We start from the raw sequence: 21,385 nt of genomic DNA, 5'->3' as shown, positions 1-21,385 counted from the left end.
ATATGATCTCCAACGCCCAGGGATCCTGAACATCTCTTGCCCACGCCTGGGCGAAGAGAGAGAGTCTGTCCCCTACTAGATCCGTTGTCTGATAGGGGGCCGCTCCTTCATGCTGTCTTAGAGGCAGCAGCAGGCTTTCTTGCCTGCTTGCCCTTGTTCCAGGACTGGTTAGGTTTCCAGGCCTGCTTGGATTGAGCAAAAGTTCCCTCTTGTTTTGAAGCAGAGGAAGTTGATGCTGCACCTGCCTTGAAATTTCGAAAGGCACGAAAATTAGACTGTTTGGCCTTTGATTTGGCCCTGTCCTGAGGAAGGGTATGACCCTTACCTCCAGTAATGTCAGCAATAATTTCTTTCAAACCAAGCCCGAATAAGGTCTGCCCCTTGAAAGGAATGTTGAGTAATTTAGACTTTGAAGTCACATCAGCTGACTAGGATTTGAGCCATAGCGCCCTACGCGCCTGGATGGCAAATCCAGAATTCTTAGCCGTTAGTTTAGTCAAATGAACAATGGCATCAGAAACAAATGAGTTAGCTAGCTTAAGCGTTCTAAGCTTGTCAATAATTTCATTCAATGGAGCTGTCTGGATGGCCTCTTCCAGGGCCTCAAACCAGAATGCCGCCGCAGCAGTGACAGGCGCAATGCATGCAAGGGGCTGTAAAATAAAACCTTGTTGAATAAACATTTTCTTAAGGTAACCCTCTAATTTTTTATCCATTGGATCTGAAAAAGCACAACTGTCCTCAACCGGGATAGTGGTACGCTTTGCTAATGTAGAAACTGCTCCCTGCACCTTAGGGACAGTCTGCCATAAGTCCTGTGTAGTGGCATCTATTGGAAACATTTTTCTAAATATAGGAGATGGGGAAAAGGGCACACCGGGCCTATCCCACTCCTTACTAATAATTTCTGTAAGCCTTTTAGGTATTGGAAAAACATCAGTACTCACCGGCACTGCATAGTATTTATCCAGCCTACACAATTTCTCTGGCACTGCAATTGTGTCACAGTCATTCAGAGCAGCTAATACCTCCCCAAGCAATACACGGAGGTTCTCAAGCTTAAATTTAAAATTAGAAATCTCTGAATCAGGTCTCCCCAATTCAGAGACGTCACCCACAGACTGAAGCTCTCCGTCCTCAGGTTCTGCATATTGTGACGCAGTATCAGACATGGCTCTTACAGCATCTACACGCTCTGTATCTCGTCTAACCCCAGAGCTATCGCGCTTGCCTCTCAATTCAGGCAATCTGGATAATACCTCTGACAGGGTATTATTCATGATTGCAGCCATGTCCTGCAAAGTAATCGCTATGGGCGTCCCTGATGTACTTGGCGCCATATTAGCGTGCGTCCCTTGAGCGGGAGGCGAAGGGTCCGACACGTGGGGAGAGTTAGTCGGCATAACTTCCCCCTCGACAGACTCCTCTGGTGACAATTCTTTTATAGATAAAGACTGATCTTTACTGTTTAAGGTGAAATCAATACATTTAGTACACATTCTCCGATGGGGCTCCACCATGGCTTTTAAACATAATGAACAAGTATCCTCTGTTTCAGACATGTTTGTACAGACTAGCAAGGAGACTAGCAAGCTTGGAAAATACTTTAAAGCAAGTTAACAAGCAATATAAAAAACGTTACTGTGCCTTTAAGAGAAACAAATTTTGACAAAATTTGAAATAACAGTGAAAAAAGGCAGTTACACTAACAAAATTTTTACAGTGTATGCAACAAGTCAACAGAGCATTGCACCCACTTGCAAATGGATGATTAACCCCTTAATAACAAAAATGGAATAATAAATGACAAAAACGTTTTTTAAACACCGTCACAACAACTGCCACAGTCTACTGTGGTTGTTACCCTCCTCAAACACGACTTTTGAGCCCTTCAGAGATGTCCTGTATCATGCAGAGGGAACCTGAATGTCTCTGTCAGTATTTTTATCTGCACAGAAAAGCACTAAAATAGGCCCTTCCCACTCATATTACAACAGTGGAAAGCCTCAGGAAACTGTTTCTAGGCAAAAATCAAGCCAGCCATGTGGAAAAAAAAACTAGGCCCCAATAAGTTTTATCACCAAGCATATATAAAAATGATTAAACATGCCAGCAAACGTTTTATATTGCACTTTTATAAGAGTATGTATCTCTGTTAATAAGCCTGATACCAGTCGCTATCACTGCATTTAAGGCTTAACTTACATTAATCCGGTATCAGCAGCATTTTTCTAGCAAATTCCATCCCTAGAAATATGTTAACTGCACATACCTTATTGCAGGAAAACCTGCACGCCATTCCCCCTCTGAAGTTACCTCACTCCTCAGAATATGTGAGAACGGCAGTGGATCTTAGTTACTTCTGCTAAGATCATAGAAATCACAGGCAGATTCTTCTTCTAATGCTGCCTGAGATGAAACAGTACACTCCGGTACCATTTAAAAATAACAAACTTTTGATTGAAGTTAAAAAACTAACTATAATACACCACTTTCCTCTTACTACGTCCATCTTTGTTGAGAGTTGCAAGAGAATGACTGGATATGGCAGTGAGGGGAGGAGCTATATAGCAGCTCTGCTGTGGGTGATCCTCTTGCAACTTCCTGTTGGGAAGGAGAATATCCCACAAGTAATGGATGATCCGTGGACTGGATACACTTAACAAGAGAAAAAACTTTAAGATTTGGCTAATATGTTATTCTATAGAAACACAATAGAAATATCTTGTAATTATGGGTGTGTACTGTTCCTTTAAACGTTAAGCTAAGAATTTTGTGTGTCATGATGATGAATCACTTGTGAAACAAATGTTTAAAAAGCATAAACCCCCCCCAATGAAAGCCATGTTCTGCGAAGCAAGTATGCATTATGCATTGCTTGTGAACAGTAGCAAAAGTACAGCTGCTTAAAAAATGCTATTCTATTACTTCATAGTTTTATAGAGTTTACTCAAATGTGTGTAATCTTCACACCCCAGAAATACTGCACATGACTAGTAAATCACAAAACTGGCTATTTGAGTACCCAGGTTAAATGACATAACTTGGAATTAAAGAATGTTTAAGTTTTCCAAGGTAATGTTAGAAAAGTAAGACACTAACTGAAGCAACATATGATAAACTCTTTAGCAACAACAACCTTCCTACCAAATGCTTCTTATACACATTAAAAAGGTCCTATTCTTAATGAAGCCATAGTTCTATTATAATTATCCTTCATCTTAACATGTGAAATATTTCTTTCTCCACTTGTAACTCATAATAAAGAAGCCACGGAAGCGATTCTATCCCTTGCTGGAAACAAAATGAAGTTGATCAGTATCATAAAACAAAGTCAGTAACTTGAAATATAAATGATGAATTATTCTAATAGGGGTGGGGGGGTGGGGTGAAGATCTATATTGTACTGGAAAAAAACAAACAAACAAAGTGAATGCCTATGCCGTCCTGGAAAATCTCTTAAATCTGCAAAACCCCATTCTTTCATGAATCAGAGCATGCATAGTTTAAACAACTTTCTAATTAACTTCTATTATCAAATATTCTTTGTTCTCTTTGCACCTTTTCTTGAAAAGCAGGGATGTATGCTCAGGAGCGTGCACATCTGGAGCAGTATATGGCAGCAGTCTTGCAAGAATGTCATTCATTTGCAAAAGCACTAAATGGCAACAATATTTCAGGTCAAGTAGTGCTCCAAGCACCTACCTAGTTATATCTCTTCCACAAAGAATACAAATTCAAGATAGAAGGAAGCACTCCAAAATGTAAGAAAAAAACTTTATTAAATGCTCTAGAAACATTTTACAGCACCTGCCCATTTGTCAGACTTTCCCTGAAATATTGCTCTAGCATTTAATACATTTTTTTCTTAAAGGGACACTGAAGATAAAAAAATGTGCTCACTCCCTTGGAGTTATTTAGGAGTCTGCACTGATTGGCTAAACTGCATGTCTGTCAAAATCACTGAGATAAGGGGCAGTCTGCAGAGGCTTAGATATAAGGTAATAACAGAGGCAAAACATATATTAATATAACTGGGGTGGTGATGCGAAACTGCGGCATGGGTAATAAAGGTGTTATCATTCTTTTAAAACAATAACAATTCTGGTGTAGACTGTTCCTTTAAGTACAATGGATGTGCCAAACACACACAGAAATTTGTACTTATGAATACAAAAGCATAATTGTTGTTTTATCGTAAAATAGGCTGAACATGCGGGTTCCATGAGCGTGTATGAAATTGTCTCTCAAATTGAAGCTACCCTACAGATCTCACTTTTTTTTTTTTCTCACAAGATAAAAGAAAAAACACATGCATTAAAAAATACAGGCGATTATAAGATGCTATATGCACAAAGCAGCGTAATGTGTTTTTTTTTGATGCAGGGTTTAATTTTTAAAGTGTGCCCCCTGCTCTCTTCGCTCTACCCAGCAAAATTTCCCTTTCCTGCAAGCTCCATTACTTTCTAGAGGTGACATTTTGCACTCACATGAACTGCCCCTTTTCAAGATAATTCCACAAGGACCTCCCCTGCCAGGATCGGCATGAAATAAACATGTCCGGCAAAGTTTAAATCGGGCCCTTAGTAAAAACAGCCAAAAAACTAAAGACTGTGGCTATAACTGAATTGCAAACCAAAAACATGGAGAGAAAAAAACTATTAACTATTAACTGAATTAACAAGAAGACCAGATACAAAAACAAGGTAATTTTTTTGGCCAAGTTGGAACTTTCAGCCTGAGCCTTAAAACACAAAAGAAACTGAAGAAAACATATGAACTTATACATCAATAGCAGAAATGCATAGGTTCCTACACAAAACCTTTCAAATATTGTAAATTTCCTTTGACATCAAGAGAATGATTTCCGAAAAAATTCCAAAAATACACAAACAATGTAGGACTAAAGTTTAAGGCTAGAGATTCTGGACAAATCCTACCCAGTTCTGGGGACATTGGAAAACAGAAAATTGTCTGAGGATACAACAAAACTATATAGTAGATTTGTTATGTGATTAGACTTTCCCTGATGATTAATGCAACATAATTCAAGCAAAATAAATGGCAGAGTAGACCATCATACCTCAACCAGAGAGACTGTCATCTAGTGATAAAAGACTGGTTGGTCTGCATAAAACTTGCCTCAGGCACTATCTACTACTGTTCACCGACTGAGGGAGACTGAAAACTGTGTAATAGATTGTTTCTTTGGAAAATTACAATGGTGTAGCAATCCCAATAAACAAAATAAAAACAAACCAGCCGCAATGGAAAAAAAAAGAAGAAAAAATGCAGACAAAGCTATTGGCTGCCATGCAATTAAAATTCATAAGTGGGGACAGCATCTCTACCTACTAGAAAGAGGCTGACTGGTGACTCATACCATATTTATGTAGAAGCAAACAATGGTATAGATGATACTAAAGTATAAATATGGGCATCACACGCAAATAAATGGATACTTATAGCAACTCATGCAGTGGCAAAATTACCTGTAACTCTGGGCTGTCCAAATCCAGCTGATAAAATACACAAAACAATAACAGAGCAAGAAGAATAAGGAAAGAAGAGTTCACATGAATATTGAGCACATTATCCAATATGTTACATATTTACCTTACCACTATTAGTAACCTGAAATATATGTGCACAGATTCTACATAACATGATAATACGCTCCTGACTGTGGTATCTGGTGGAGTTTTCAACAAATCAAAGATGTGTATTTCTAAAGAGTAATAATCTATATGGGTATTGCGTTTTGTTGTTTTGTTTTATACAAGAGTAGCAGCCAACGAAGAACGTGGAAGTTATGAGATAAAATGTAGATATCTAGAGCTCACCTAAAATGTATTAATTTGTGCATATAGACCAATGCTCTCACTGTAGCCACATTACAAAGAAACTCACCTGTCCACCTCCAAAGCGTTTCCTCAGCGACTCAATCTGGTCATTCTCCAGCTTCTGGAATAGTGGGCTAACCTGTGAAATCAAACACTGTAGCATAAGAAAGCCAATGCCTGTAACTATAGTTGTTCCAAAACATCTGCTCTGCCAAGCTAAACCAAAGAACTCTAGGATGCCAGTGGTAAGTCATGTAATTAGTATAGTAGATGCAGCATATGCTAAAGTACTGGTTTACAGATTTAGTTCAACCACACACTTCTGTAGGATTCTATTTAAAAGCAAATTTCCAGAGCAGTAGCTCTTTGATGGATAATATGATACACTAAAGTTTAAAATAAAATAAATGCTCAAATACTACACATTGTGCAAAAGCTCATCTAGGTGAGAAGTCTATTATGAATCCATCCTGTTTTTTGTTTAATCTCAACCTATAAAAAATAACAAAAGCATCTAGTAACTATGCCACTTTATATTGGAATCTTACTGCATTTTTGCCAATAAAAATAAAAGTTTACAACTTTATACTGTCTTACATCCATCTTCAGAATAAAATAAAAATAAAATAAAACAATCTTAGTTTTCTTTGATGACTGAGTTGATGACTCCATTATCTTACTCAGACAGCATGGTCATAGTCACCCTGTATGTATAATGCTTTAACTCATAATGATTATTCTGTATGAATATGTCAGGCTAAAAAAAATTATCTTAAAATTCAGTCATCTAGGTAAGAAAAACATGGTTACACAATGCAATTAGTCTTTCACAGTGTATACATTAAAGGGACAGGAAACGCCAAATTTTTCTTTCATGATTTGGATAGAACATTCAATTTTAAACGACTTTCCAATTTACTTATATCAACAAATTTGCTTTATTCTCTTGTTATCATTTGCAGAAGGAACAGCATTGCACTACTGGCAGCTAGATGAACACATCTAGTCAGCCAATCACAAGAGACAAATGTATGCAGGCACCAATCAACAGCTAACTCCTACTGGTGTATGATATGTGCATATTCATTTTCAACAAGGGATACAAAGAGAACGAAGCACGTTTGAAAATAGAAGTGAATGTAAAAGTGTCTTAAAATGACATACTGTATCTGAATTATGCAAGTTTAGTTTCGACTTTCCTATCCCTTTAAGTTAAGATGAAACCATTGTACAAAGATAAAAGTATTTGGTTTAAAAATTAAACTTTTATTGCAACTTTATCTTAGATTCCCAAAAATGGGGTAATGACTGTCCTTTTATAGGTTAATGCCAAGTGGAAGGAAAGCTAAAAATGACCTCCCCCACCAATAAATTCTAATTGGTATTTAAAAAGGTTCCTGAATGTATTGGCTACTCACAGCTCCAATGCAGTGCCCGCTAGGTAAGGTGCAGCGGAATTCATAGGTCAGCAACATAGCTTCCTGTGGTACCAGCAGCTGATCTTGAATCATTGCACTGACTGTTGGCATGAATGGGTGCAGCATGACTGAGAGCAAGGCGGCCATGTTTGTAGCTACTCCAGTAACTGTGCTGGCTCGTTTCCTGTAATGGGGACACAGCAAAATTAACAGTGCACACTACACAAGGTATACAAATACTTAATGGGACATTAAACACAAAGTTTAAGCTGCATGATAAATTTCCTTCGTATACATGTATAGGATTTGAACATGAATTGTAGCTTGCACAAGTGCATTTAAAGAAAAAAAATGGGATAGCATGGATTTAGATGAGCTAATTTATAATAATGTATTAACCCCTTTACGACCAAGGACATACAGGGTGCGTCCTACAAAAACTGTCACTTAATGAACAAGGACGTACTTTGTGCGTCCTTTAGGGGTTTCAAGCGGTGGATCTTGATCGATTTCAACTGCTTTCAGGGTATTGCAGCAAAGCCTCGATATTGAGGCATTGTGCAATACCCTTTTTTTTAACAACTGATGCAGAGAGCCACTCTGTAGCCCTCTCTGCATCGGCCAGCGATGGTGCCGATCATTAGTGGGTGAGGGCCCTTAAAGGGAGGCTGGTGGGTGGCCCATCGCTGGAGGATATACGGTAGAGAGGGCGGGATCGCAAGCGGTGGCGCCGGGAGCGCACAGGGGTGGGACCACTATACTATGGAACCTGTAAAGTGTAAAGGGAAGGAGGGAGAGGGGATACATGTTATCCAAAGGATCTGGGAGGGGGTGGGGGTAGGTTATTGAGGAGGGACAGCTACACTACAGAATTTTTTTTATTTTTTAACAAGAAAAAGTTAATGGTTTGGCAAACTGGGTACTGGCAGACAGCTGCCAGTACCCAAGATGGCAGCAAATAGGTAGATGGGGGAGGGTTAGGTTGGCAGACTTTCTGTCAGTACTTAAGATGGCGGGGACAGATGTGGTGTGAGGGAGGGGAGAGAGCTGTTTAAGAGGGGTCAGGGAGAGGGATGACTTACTGCTGGGCATAATACAAGTGTGATTTAAAGCAATGCCAAAGCCATTTATGTCTAATATTTCTGAACAAAGGGGATCCCACAGAAGTATTTACAACCATTTGTGCCATAATTGCACAAGCTGTTTGTAAATAATTTTATTGAGAAACCTAAAGTTTGTAAAAAAAGTGAACGATTTTCTTTATTTGATCGCATTTGGCGGCGAAATGGTGGCATAAAATATACCAAAATGGGCCTAGATCAATACATTGGGTTGTCTACTACACTACAGCTAAAATTAACCCTACAAGCTCCCTAATTAACCCCTTCACTGCTGGGCCTTCTAATTACCAAAAAGCAATGCCAAAGCCACATATGTCTGAACAAAGGGGATCCCAGAGAAGCATTTACAACCATTTGTGCCATAATTGCACAAGTCGTTTGTAAATAATTTCAGTGAGAAACCTAAAGTTTGTGAAAAAGTGAATGATTTATCTTTCATTGATCACATTTGGCAGTGAAATGGTGGCATGAAAAATACCAAAATGGGCCTAGATCAATACTTTGGATTGTCTACTAAAATAAATAAATAAATAAATATTTATATATATATATATATATATATATATATATATATATATATATATATATATATATATACATACATACATACATACATATACACACATACATACATGTCAAGGGATATTCAGGGATTCCCGACAGATATCAGTGTTACAATGTAACACTGCTACTTGTATTTATTGCCCTATAACTTGCAAACAAAGCAAAGAACATGTAAAAATCATTGGGCATTTCTAAACTCAGGACAAAATTTAGCATGGGTGTTTTTTGGTGGTTGTAGATGTGTGACAGATATTGAGGATCAAAGTTAGAAAACGTGCTTTTTTTCCCCAATTTTTTCCATCATATTTTATCATTTTTTTTTATATTAAATTATAAGATATGATGAAAATAATTGTATCTTTAGAAAGTCCATTTAATGGCGAAAAAAAAACTATCTAATATGTGTGGGTACAGTAAATGAGTAAGAGGAAAATTACAGCTAAACACAAACAGAGCAGAAATGTAAGAATAGCCCTGGTCCCAACGGTAAGAAAATTGAAGTGCTGTGGTCACTAAGGGGTTAAACATGCATTTAAACAGACATATTCCTTTCTTATCTTCTTTTAGCAGTTAAATGTATATTTAAATATACACAATAATATTCACACTACCTAATATGCAAATAATGCTTTTCCTGTCGTGATTCTTGATGCAAAACTGATAATCAATCTTTAAAGAGCAAATGACTAGACAAGGGGATGTAGAGGAAAACACTACTTCACAGAAAAGTAGACAACATCATTAACCAAGACTCCCTGGGAGAAAACATAATTTATGCTTACCAGATAAATTCCTTTCCTTCCTGGCAGGAAGAGTCCACAACTTCATTCCTTACTGTTGGTTAATACAACACCTGGCCACCAGGAGGAGGCAAAGACACCCCAGCCAAAGGCTTAAATTTCCCTCCCACTTCCCCTATCCCCCAGTCATTCTGCCGAGGGAACAAGGACAAGTAGGAAAAACCTTCAGGGTATAAAGGTGCCAGCAGAAATATAAAAAGGGAGCCGCACATCAAAACATAAATTACGGGCGGACCCTATTCTGAGGGCACCACAGCCTGCAAAACTTTTCTCCCGAAAGCTGCTTCACCCAAAGCAAACACATCAAACTTGTAAAATTTAGAAAAAAGTGTGTGAGGAGGACCAGGTAGCCGCCTTACAAATCTGATCCATTGAGGCTTTGTTCTTAAAAGCCCAGGAGGAAGCCACTGCTCTAGTGGAATGAGCCATCCCACTGTCTCATAAGCTAAGTGGATGACACTCCTCAACCAGAAAGATAGGGAACTCGTAGTAGCCTTCTGCCCCTTACGCTTCCCTGTATAGATGACAAAGAAAATTGGCTGAATTCCTTAGTAGCCTGAAGATAGAACTTCAAGGCACGAACCACATCTAGATTGTAAAGCAAACGTTACTTTGCTGAAGGAGGATTCCGACACAAGGAAGGAACAACAATCTCTTGATTAATGTTACGATCCAACACCACCTTAGGGAGGAACACTAATTTAGTGCGTAAAACTGCCTTATCACCATGAAAAACAGATAAGGGGGGTCACATTGCAAATCAGCAATCTCAGAAACTCTGCGTGCAGAGGCAATAGCCAACAAAAAAAAAAAGAACCTTCCAAGATAACAATTTAATGTCAACAGTAAGCATAGGCTCAAATGGAGCCTGCTGCAAAACACTTAAACAAGATTGAGGCTCCAAGACGGAGCCCCAGATCTAAACACAAGTCTGATCCTAGTCACAGCCTTAACAAAGGACTGCACATCCGGAAGCTCAGCCAATCTCTTGTGCAGTAACACCGACAGGGCCGATATCTGTCCCTTCAGGGAACTAGCAGATAAACCCTTCTCCAGTCCATCTAAGAGAAAAGATACAATTGTGGCAGCCTTAAAGCTCTTCACACCAGTAAAAGTAAGTCCTCCACACTTTATGGTAGATATGACGAGTAACTGGCTTATAAGTTTGAACCAGAGTGTCGATAACACTCTCAGAAAACCCTCTTTTGGCTAAGACTAAGCATTTAATCTCCACGCAGTCAGCCTCAGAGAATCTAGATCAGCAGATCTCTGCGACAAGGTAACCTCCACTGAGCAGATGAGGACATCCCCACCAGATCCGCAAACCATGTCCTTCGCTGACACGGCAGAGCAATTAGAATCACTGATGCGAGCCACCACACAAGGGAGAAGCGGTAATGGAGGAAAAAGATATACGAGTCTGAACCTCCATGGTACTGATAGGGCATCTATCAGTTCTGCCTGAGGATCCCTCGACCCGTACCTGGGTAGCTTGGTATTGAGGCGGAATGCCATGAGATCTATCTCTGACGTCCCCCACTCGCTGCATTTCTCTGCAAACACCTTGGGGTGGAGAGACCATTCCCCTGGGTGAAAGGATTGCCTGGAATGTGGATCGCTGACAGCATACATCTGCGAGTCTCCGCCCACTCTAGTATCTGAGATACTTTTCTCATCGCCAAGGAACTTTTCGTTCCCCCTGATGGTTGATGTAGGCAACCAAGATTATATTAAAACAACACACTGGTGGCACTCAAAAAATGGCAACAGTGCCTTTATTACAGAGCAACGTTTCGGGGCTCCTGCCACTTTATCAAGCTAACATATATGAAGAAAAAACACACATTTATGTACATAGGAGACCAATCACAAACTCAGAGGGAGGGGTCACACACCTGTTAAGGTCTCACCTGACCTAACAAATAAGTGAGTAATTCTCACATAGTCAAAATTTTAACCCCTTCAGAACCTCATGTGAAAAATACTCCATTTAAAAACAGATGCAGCAAGTTGCTATATAAACTATGCTATATGGCTAAATATTTGGCTACATGTAAAATATCCATAGTGTATTGATCAACTAGAACAAAAACAAAGACAAAATTAACAGAGGCCTTAAATAAAAGGAAGTAAATCAAATTCCCTATTTAATCCCTTGGGGTGCATAGTATCTAACTTCCAGATCCATCTGGCCTCCCTATATAGGAGGTCCTTAATCCTATCACCCCCTCTAATCTGTGTAGGGGCCTGGTCTATTACCATGTATCTGAGCTGGTTGATTTGGTGGCCTTTCTCAAAGAAATGTGCAGGTACAGGGAGGTTAGTAGTTTTCTCATTTCTAATTGTGGATTTATGTTGGCATATGCGGTCCTTGACCCGTTGGGTCGTCTCGCCAACATATAACAGCCCACATGGGCACTTTAACGCATACACCACATGTGTAGAATTACATGTGTAATACCCTTTAATTGAGAATTTTTCCCCTGTGTATGGATGAGAGATGCTACCACCCTTTATGACATTTCCACATTGGCCACAACCTAGGCAGGGGAATGTGCCCTCCTTCGGTTTACCAAGGAATCTCTGATCTCCTCTTCTAGTGGCATCAGAACTAGACATGGCTCTAACCAGCCTTTTACCTATGGTCTTACCCCTACGATAAGCAGCTCTAGGGATAATCTGGAATTCTTCAATTTCTGGACAAGCTTCCTTAAGTAAAGGCCAATTCCTCTTGATAATATTGAACACTTTTTGGCTCGTGGTGTTATAAAATGTAACAAAATTCATTCTTTTATTAGCAGATTTTATCTGCTAATAAAAGAATGAATTTTGTTACATCTTATAACACCATGAGCCAAAAAGTGTTCAATATTATCAAGAGGAATTGGCCTTTACTTAAGGAAGCTTGTCCAGAAATTGAAGAATTCCAGATTATCCCTAGAGCAGCTTATTGTAGGGGTAAGACCATAGGTAAAAGGCTGGTTAGAGCCATGTCTAGTTCTGATGCCACTAGAAGAGGAGATCAGAGATTCCTTGGTAAACCGAAGGAGGGCACATTCCCCTGCCTAGGTTGTGGCCAATGTGGAAATGTCATAAAGGGTGGTAGCATCTCTCATCCATACACAGGGGAAAAATTCTCAATTAAAGGGTATTACACATGTAATTCTACACATGTGGTGTATGTGTTAAAGTGCCCATGTGGGCTGTTATATGTTGGCGAGACGATCCAACGGGTCAAGGACCGCATATGCCAACATAAATCCACAATTAGAAATGAGAAAACTGCTAACCTCCCTGCACCTTTCTTTGAGAAAGGCCACCAAATCAACCAGCTCAGATACATGGTAATAGACCAGGCCCCTACACAGATTAGAGGGGGTGATAGGATTAAGGACCTCCTATATAGGGAGGCCAGATTGATCTGGAAGTTAGATACTATGCACCCCAAGGGATTAAATAGGGAATTTGATTTACTTCCTTTTATTTAAGGCCACTGTTCATTTTGTTTTTGTTTTTGTTCTAGTTGATCAATACACTATGGATATTTTACATGTAGCCAAATATTTAGCCATATAGCATAGTTTATATAGCAACTTGCTGCATCTGTTTTTAAATGGAGTCTTTTTCACATGAGGTTCTGAAGGGGTTAAAATTTTGACTGTGAGAATTACTCACTTATTTGTTAGGTCAGGTGAGACCTTAACAGGTGTGTGACCCCTCCCCTCTGAGTTTGTGATTGGTCTCCTATGTACATAAAACAGAATTTATGCTTACCTGATAAATTACTTTCTCCAACGGTGTGTCCGGTCCACGGCGTCATCCTTACTTGTGGGATATTCTCTTCCCCAACAGGAAATGGCAAAGAGCCCAGCAAAGCTGGTCACATGATCCCTCCTAGGCTCCGCCTACCCCAGTCATTCGACCGACGTAAAGGAGGAATATGCATAGGAGAAATCATATGATACCGTGGTGACTGTAGTTAGAGAAAATAATTCATCAGACCTGATTAAAAAAAACAGGGCGGGCCGTGGACCGGACACACCGTTGGAGAAAGTAATTTATCAGGTAAGCATAAATTCTGTTTTCTCCAACATTGGTGTGTCCGGTCCACGGCGTCATCCTTACTTGTGGGAACCAATACCAAAGCTTTAGGACACGGATGATGGGAGGGAGCAAATCAGGTCACCTAGATGGAAGGCACCACGGCTTGCAAAACCTTTCTCCCAAAAATAGCCTCAGAAGAAGCAAAAGTATCAAATTTGTAAAATTTGGTAAAAGTGTGCAGTGAAGACCAAGTCGCTGCCTTACACATCTGATCAACAGAAGCCTCGTTCTTGAAGGCCCACGTGGAAGCCACAGCCCTAGTGGAGTGAGCTGTGATTCTTTCAGGAGGCTGCCGTCCGGCAGTCTCATAAGCCAATCGGATGATGCTTTTAAGCCAAAAAGAGAGAGAGGTAGAAGTTGCTTTTTGACCTCTCCTTTTACCTGAATAAACAACAAACAAAGAAGATGTTTGTCTGAAATCCTTTGTAGCCTCTAAATAGAATTTTAGAGCACGAACTACATCCAAATTGTGTAACAAACGTTCCTTCTTTGAAACTGGATTCGGACACAAAGAAGGCACAACTATCTCCTGGTTAATATTTTTGTTAGAAACAACTTTCGGAAGAAAACCAGGTTTAGTACGCAAAACCACCTTATCTGCATGGAACACCAGATAAGGAGGAGAACACTGCAGAGCAGATAACTCTGAAACTCTTCTAGCAGAAGAAATTGCAACCAAAAACAAAACTTTCCAAGATAGTAACTTAATATCTACGGAATGTAAGGGTTCAAACGGAACCCCTTGAAGAACTGAAAGAACTAAATTGAGACTCCAAGGAGGAGTCAAAGGTTTGTAAACAGGCTTGATTCTAACCAGAGCCTGAACAAAAGCTTGAACATCTGGCACAGCCGCCAGCTTTTTGTGAAGTAAGACAGATAAAGCAGAAATCTGTCCCTTCAAAGAACTTGCAGATAATCCTTTCTCCAAACCTTCTTGTAGAAAGGATAGAATCTTAGGAATTTTTATCTTGTTCCATGGGAATCCTTTAGATTCACACCAACAGATATATTTTTTCCATATTTTATGGTAAATTTTCCTAGTTACAGGCTTTCTAGCCTGAATAAGAGTATCTCTGATGAAGCGCATGTGCCCATGCGCGAAACGCGTAAGATAGGAGCTTACCCTGTGTCTGATGATAAGCCTGCTCCTGAATAAAACTTCTTTTCATCCACCTCAAGTCTCAGCATTCCTTTTTCCTCATTCGTAAGAGTATCAATGACAGAATCTGAAAAACCACGCTTTGATAAAATCAAGCGTTCAATCTCCAAGCAGTCAGTTGGAGTGAAGCCAGATTCGGATGTTCGAATGGACCTTGAACAAGAAGGTCCTGTCTCAAAGGTAGCTTCCATGGTGGAGCCGATGACATATTCACCAGGTCTGCATACCAAGTCCTGCGTGGCCACGCAGGAGCTATCAAGATCACCGAAGCCCTCTCCTGATTGATCCTGGCTACCAGCCTGGGAATGAGAGGAAACGGTGGGAATACATAAGCTAGGTTGAAGGTCCAAGGGGCTACTAGTGCATCTACTAGAGTCGCCTTGGGATCCCTGGATCTGGACCCGTAGCAAGGAACCTTGAAGTTCTGACGAGACGCCATCAGATCCATGTCTGGAATGCCCCATAATTGAGTTATTTGGGCAAAGATTTCCGGATGGAGTTCCCACTCCCCCGGATGGAATGTCTGACGACTCAGAAAATCCGCTTCCCAATTTTCCACTCCTGGGATGTGGATCGCAGACAAGTGGCAGGAGTGATCCTCCGCCCATTGAATTATTTTGGTCACTTCTTCCATCGCCAGGGAACTCCTTGTTCCCCCCTGATGATTGATATATGCAACAGTCGTCATGTTGTCTGATTGAAACCTTATGAATTTGGCCTTTGCTAGTTGAGGCCAAGCTTTGAGAGCATTGAATATCGCTCTCAGTTCCAGAATGTTTATCGGGAGAAGAGATTCTTCCCGAGACCATAGACCCTGAGCTTTCAGGGGTTCCCAGACCGCGCCCCAGCCCACCAGACTGGCGTCGGTCGTGACAATGACCCACTCTGGTCTGCGGAAGCTCATTCCCTGTGACAGGTTGTTCAGGGTCAGCCACCAACTGAGTGAATCTCTGGTTCCCTGATCTACTTGGATCGTCGGAGACAAGTCTGTATAATCCCCATTCCACTGTCTGAGCATGCACAGTTGTAATGGTCTTAGATGAATTCGTGCAAAAGGAACTATGTCCATTGCCGCAACCATCAAACCTATTACTTCCATGCACTGCGCTATGGAAGGAAGAAGAACAGAATGAAGTACTTGACAAGAGCTTAGAAGTTTTGATTTTCTGGCCTCTGTCAGAAAAATCTTCATTTCTAAGGAGTCTATTATTGTTCCCAAGAAGGGAACTCTTGTTGACGGGGACAGAGAACTTTTTTCTATGTTCACCTTCCACCCGTGAGATCTGAGAAAGGCTAGGACAATGTCCGTATGAGCCTTTGCTTTTGACAGAGACGACGCTTGAATCAGTATGTCGTCCAAGTAAGGTACTACTGCAATGCCCCTTGGTCTCAGCACCGCTAGAAGGGACCCTAGTACCTTTGTGAAAATCCTTGGAGCAGTGGCTAATCCGAATGGAAGTGCCACAAACTGGTAATGCTTGTCCAGAAACGCAAACCTTAGGAACCGATGATGTTCCTTGTGGATAGGAATATGTAGATACGCATCCTTTAAATCCACCGTGGTCATGAATTGACCTTCCTGGATGGTAGGAAGAATTGTTCGAATGGTTTCCATTTTGAACGATGGAACCCTGAGAAATTTGTTTAGAATCTTGAGATCTAAAATTGGTCTGAATGTTCCCTCTTTTTTGGGAACTATGAACAGATTGGAGTAAAACCCCATCCCTTGTTCTCCTAATGGAACAGGATGAATCACTCCCATTCTTAACAGGTCTTCTACACAATGTAAGAATGCCTGTCTTTTTATTTGGTCTGAAGACAATTGAGACCTGTGGAACCTTCCCCTTGGGGGTAGTTCCTTGAATTCCAGGAGATAACCTTGAGAAACTATTTCTAGCGCCCAAGGATCCTGAACATCTCTTGCCCAAGCCTGAGCAAAGAGAGAAAGTCTGCCCCCCACCAGATCCGGTCCCGGATCGGGGGCCAATACTTCATGCTGTTTTAGTAGCAGTGGCAGGTTTCTTGGCCTGCTTACCCTTGTTCCAGCCTTGCATTGGTCTCCAGGCTGGTTTGGTTTGAGAACTATTACCCTCTTGCTTAGAGGGTGTAGAATTTGAGGCTGGTCCGTTTCTGCGAAAGGGACGAAAATTTGGCTTATTTTTAGCCTTAAAAGACCTATCCTGAGGAAGGGCGTGGCCCTTTCCCCCAGTGATGTCTGAAATAATCTCTTTCAAGTCAGGGCCAAATAGCGTTTTACCTTTGAAAGGGATGTTAAGCAATTTGTTCTTGGAGGACACATCCGCTGACCAAGACTTTAGCCAAAGCGCTCTGCGCGCCACAATTGCAAAACCTGAATTTTTCGCCGCTAATCTAGCTAATTGCAAAGTGGCGTCTAAGATAAAAGAGTTAGCCAATTTAAGTGCTTGAACTCTGTCCATAACCTCCTCATATGAAGAGTCTTTATTGAGCAACTTTTCTAGTTCTTCGAACCAGAAACACGCTGCCGTAGTGACAGGAACAATGCATGAAATTGGTTGTAGAAGGTAACCTTGCTGAACAAACATCTTTTTAAGCAAACCCTCTAATTTTTTATCCATAGGATCTTTGAAAGCACAACTATCTTCTATAGGGATAGTAGTGCGTTTGTTTAGAGTAGAAACCGCCCCCTCGACCTTGGGGACTGTCTGCCATAAGTCCTTTCTGGGGTCGACCATAGGAAATAACTTTTTAAATATAGGGGGAGGAAGAAAAGGTATGCCGGGCCTTTCCCATTCCTTATTTACAATGTCCGCCACCCGCTTGGGTATAGGAAAAGCATCGGGGGGCACCGGGACCTCTAGGAACTTGTCCATCTTACATAATTTCTCTGGAATGACCAAATTGTCACAATCATCCAGAGTAGATAACAACTCCTTAAGCAGAGCGCGGAGATGTTCCAATTTAAATTTAAAAATAATAACGCCAGGTTCAGCTTGTTGAGAAATTTTTCCTGAATCTGAAATTTCTCCCTCAGACAAAACCTCCCTGCTGGCCCCTTCAGATTGGCGTGAGGGTACATTAGAACCATTATCATCAGCGTCCTCATGCTCTTCAGTATCTAAAACAGAGCAATCGCGCTTTCTCTGATAAGTAGGCATTTTGGACAAAATGTTTTTAATAGAATTATCCATTACAGCCGTTAATTGTTGCATAGTAAGAAGGATTGGCGCACTAGATGTACTAGGGGCCTCTTGTGTGGGAAAGACTGGTGTAGACATAGAAGGGGATGATGCAGTACCATGCTTACTCCCCTCGCTTGAGGAATCATTTTTGGGCAACATCATTATCAGTGGCATCATTGTCCCTACTTTGTCCGGACACTAAGTCACATTCATCACATATATTTAAATGGGGAGGAACCTTGGCTTCCAAACATACAGAACATCGTCTATCTGATGGTTCAGACATGTTAACAGGCATAAACTTGATAACAAAGCACAAAAAACGTTTTAAAATAAAACCGTTACTGTCACTTTAAATTTTAAACTGAACACACTTTATTACTGAATATGCGAAAAAGTATGAAGGAATTGTTCAAAATTCACCAAATTTCACCACAGTGTCTTAAAGCCTTAAAAGTATTGCACACCAAATTTGAAAGCTTTAACTCTTAAAATAACGGAACCGGAGCCGTTTTTACATTTAACCCCTATACAGTCCCTGGTATCAGCTTTGCTGAGACCCAACCAAGCCCAGAGGGGAATACGATACCAAATGACGCCTTCTATAAGCTTTTTCAGTGGTTCTTAGCTCCTCACACATGCATCTGCATGCCTTGCTTTCCAAAAACAACTGCGCATTAGTGGCGCGAAAATGAGGCTCTGCCTATGACTAGAAAAGGCCCCCAGTGAAAAAGGTGTCCAATACAGTGCCTGCCGTTTTTTTTTTTAATACATCCCCAAGATTAAAAGAACTATTTATAGATAACATCCATTAAATATACTCATAATGTAATCGTTTTAGCCCAGAAAAATGTCTACCAGTCTTTAAAGCCCTTGTGAAGCCCTTTATTCTTATACTAAACTAGGAAAATGGCTTACCGGTTCCCATAGGGAAAATGACAGCTTCCAGCATTACCAAGTCTTGTTAGAAATGTGTCATACCTCAAGCAGCAAACGTCTGCTCACTGTTTCCCCCAACTGAAGTTAATTCATCTCAACAGTCCTGTGTGGAAACAGCCATCGATTTTAGTAACGGTTGCTAAAATCATTTTCCTCTTACAAACAGAAATCTTCATCTCTTTTCTGTTTCAGAGTAAATAGTACATACCAGCACTATTTTAAAATAACAAACTCTTGATTGAAGAATAAAACTACATTTAAACACCAAAAAAACTCTTAGCCATCTCCGTGGAGATGTTGCCTGTGCAACGGCAAAGAGAATGACTGGGGTAGGCGGAGCCTAGGAGGGATCATGTGACCAGCTTTGCTGGGCTCTTTGCCATTTCCTGTTGGGGAAGAGAATATCCCACAAGTAAGGATGACGCCGTGGACCGGACACACCTATGATGGAGAAATGTGTGTTTTTTCTTCATATATGTTAGCTTGATAAAGGGGCAGGAGCCCCGAAACGTTGCTCTGTAATAAAGGCACTGTTGCCATTTTTTGAGTGCCACCAGTGTGTTTTATTATACTTGTCGCTGGACTTTGGTTAGGGGAGTCCCCCTAGTGTGCACCAACTCAAATTACTGGAAAAATTAAGGATTACTTGAGTGCTGGTCCTGCTTGTCTAAATATCAGTATTTTCCCTTTCAAGGAATACAGCACCTCATATTGTTGTTTCTGGATTACATTTTATATACAACAGTTGCCTAAAGATAATTACACCATGGCCTGTGAAACAGGCAGCTTTTCTTACACAGATGAAGAGGCAGCACGGATTGCTACCCTGACCCTGGGAATTTCTGACTGCCCCGGATAAAGATTTACAAAAGCGGGAGTTGGAGAAACTTATGAAAAGGCAAGTGAATTTACAACTGCATGCCTCTACTTTGGCTGAGTATTATGAAGTTAAAAGTATCCCCCGAGGTATGAGGTCCCCCCTCCAACCCACCTTCTTCTCAGAGAACTCAGAGTTTTGTACGAAATATCAACAAATTCTGAACAAAAATTCCATGGACCTCATGATTCTTAACATTGAATTCTCTAACCGTGAACTGCAGGAGCTGTCTGGGAAAATACAAGTACAAAAGAATAAGCTACAGGACACGATGGGTGAGGAAGAGTTCCAGCGTACTCACCAGGTGGTGGTCAAAGGGGTTAATTCGGCTAAGGCAGAGATAGAGGAACAGAAAAGACGGAAGTTCCGACGCGACGAACAGGATTACACTTCCGGTAATGTGTATAGATGGACCCGCCCACGGAGACGTCCAACGCAATCAGGCTCAAGATGGATGACGTCACGGAATCGCCAACAGAAGGCGACGGATAGTGATACGAGTACCGACAGCTCCGGCGCAGCACATGCATCAGTTGCCGGTGAAGGCACATCAAGTTCTTTTTTATCGGGAACAATGGGGCCAAACGACAGAGGAGGTACAACACGAGAAGGGGCGGCAGACGGAGGAGGAGGAGGAATGGGGACCCGACTGAAAACAAAGTCCAAACTAAAGAGGTAAATGTAATTAACTTGTCCTCATATGCATTGTCTACAGATGAAGTAACAGTACTGAATATGGGCTTATCTTTTTGCCCCACCACCACTCCTGACTCATTTTCCATCATGACAGATCTGACACGTTTCTTTAGGGGACTACGTCTTAAGGCATTCTTTAAAAATCCAAATAGGCAGTCCTTTACACAAAATATACGGGACATTCATAATGAAGGTGTTTTTGATTTAACTCCCTTGGGTCTGCACTCAAAAAGTTCCTTTAACCCTTCAGGGGACAATGTGGCTGTTGAGACTTTCATTAAACTTGTGGACACCGACTTTAAGAAATTAATCAGTAATCACAAAGATGACAATAGACACAATTTGAGCAAAAATCTATACCAAGCACTCACAACCCTACAAAATAACAAAACTCTCACCATTAAGCCCGCTGATAAGGGCGGTGCGGTGGTTGTAATGGACACAGTGAAGTACAAAAAGGAAATTATGCGACAGCTTGATGATGAAACCACTTATATGAAACTGGACTGTGACCCCACTAACAGTGTCCACCAAGATTTGAAGAGAATGTTAGATATGGGTTTAACTAATGAATTGTTAACAAAGAAATTGTATGATTTTTTGCTTCATGATCATCCTATTGTGCCTGTGTTTTACGTGGTGCCAAAAGTCCACAAGTGTTTGGTAGATCCCCCAGGGAGACCCATTGTGGCTGGGATAAACT

At 40.8% G+C, this 21,385-nt stretch overlaps 1 protein-coding gene across 1 annotated transcript in view; it reads right to left on the bottom strand.

Moving 5' to 3' along the window:
* MARS1 (methionyl-tRNA synthetase 1) overlaps positions 1–21,385 on the bottom strand; it is a 179,159-nt gene that overhangs the window by 7,420 nt on the left and 150,354 nt on the right. Inside the window, exons 18-20 of the mRNA XM_053708187.1 lie at positions 7,262–7,445; positions 5,911–5,982; positions 5,493–5,519 (exon numbers count right to left, since the gene is read on the bottom strand). Coding sequence (XP_053564162.1) covers positions 5,493–5,519; positions 5,911–5,982; positions 7,262–7,445 — 283 coding nt within the window. The remainder of the gene's footprint in view (positions 1–5,492; positions 5,520–5,910; positions 5,983–7,261; positions 7,446–21,385) is intronic.

The sequence above is a fragment of the Bombina bombina genome, chromosome 3 (assembly GCF_027579735.1).
Source record: "Bombina bombina isolate aBomBom1 chromosome 3, aBomBom1.pri, whole genome shotgun sequence".
Lineage (NCBI taxonomy): Eukaryota > Metazoa > Chordata > Amphibia > Anura > Bombinatoridae > Bombina > Bombina bombina.
Note: the sequence above shows the minus strand (reverse complement) of the source record. Positions and strands in the feature narration are given on the sequence as shown.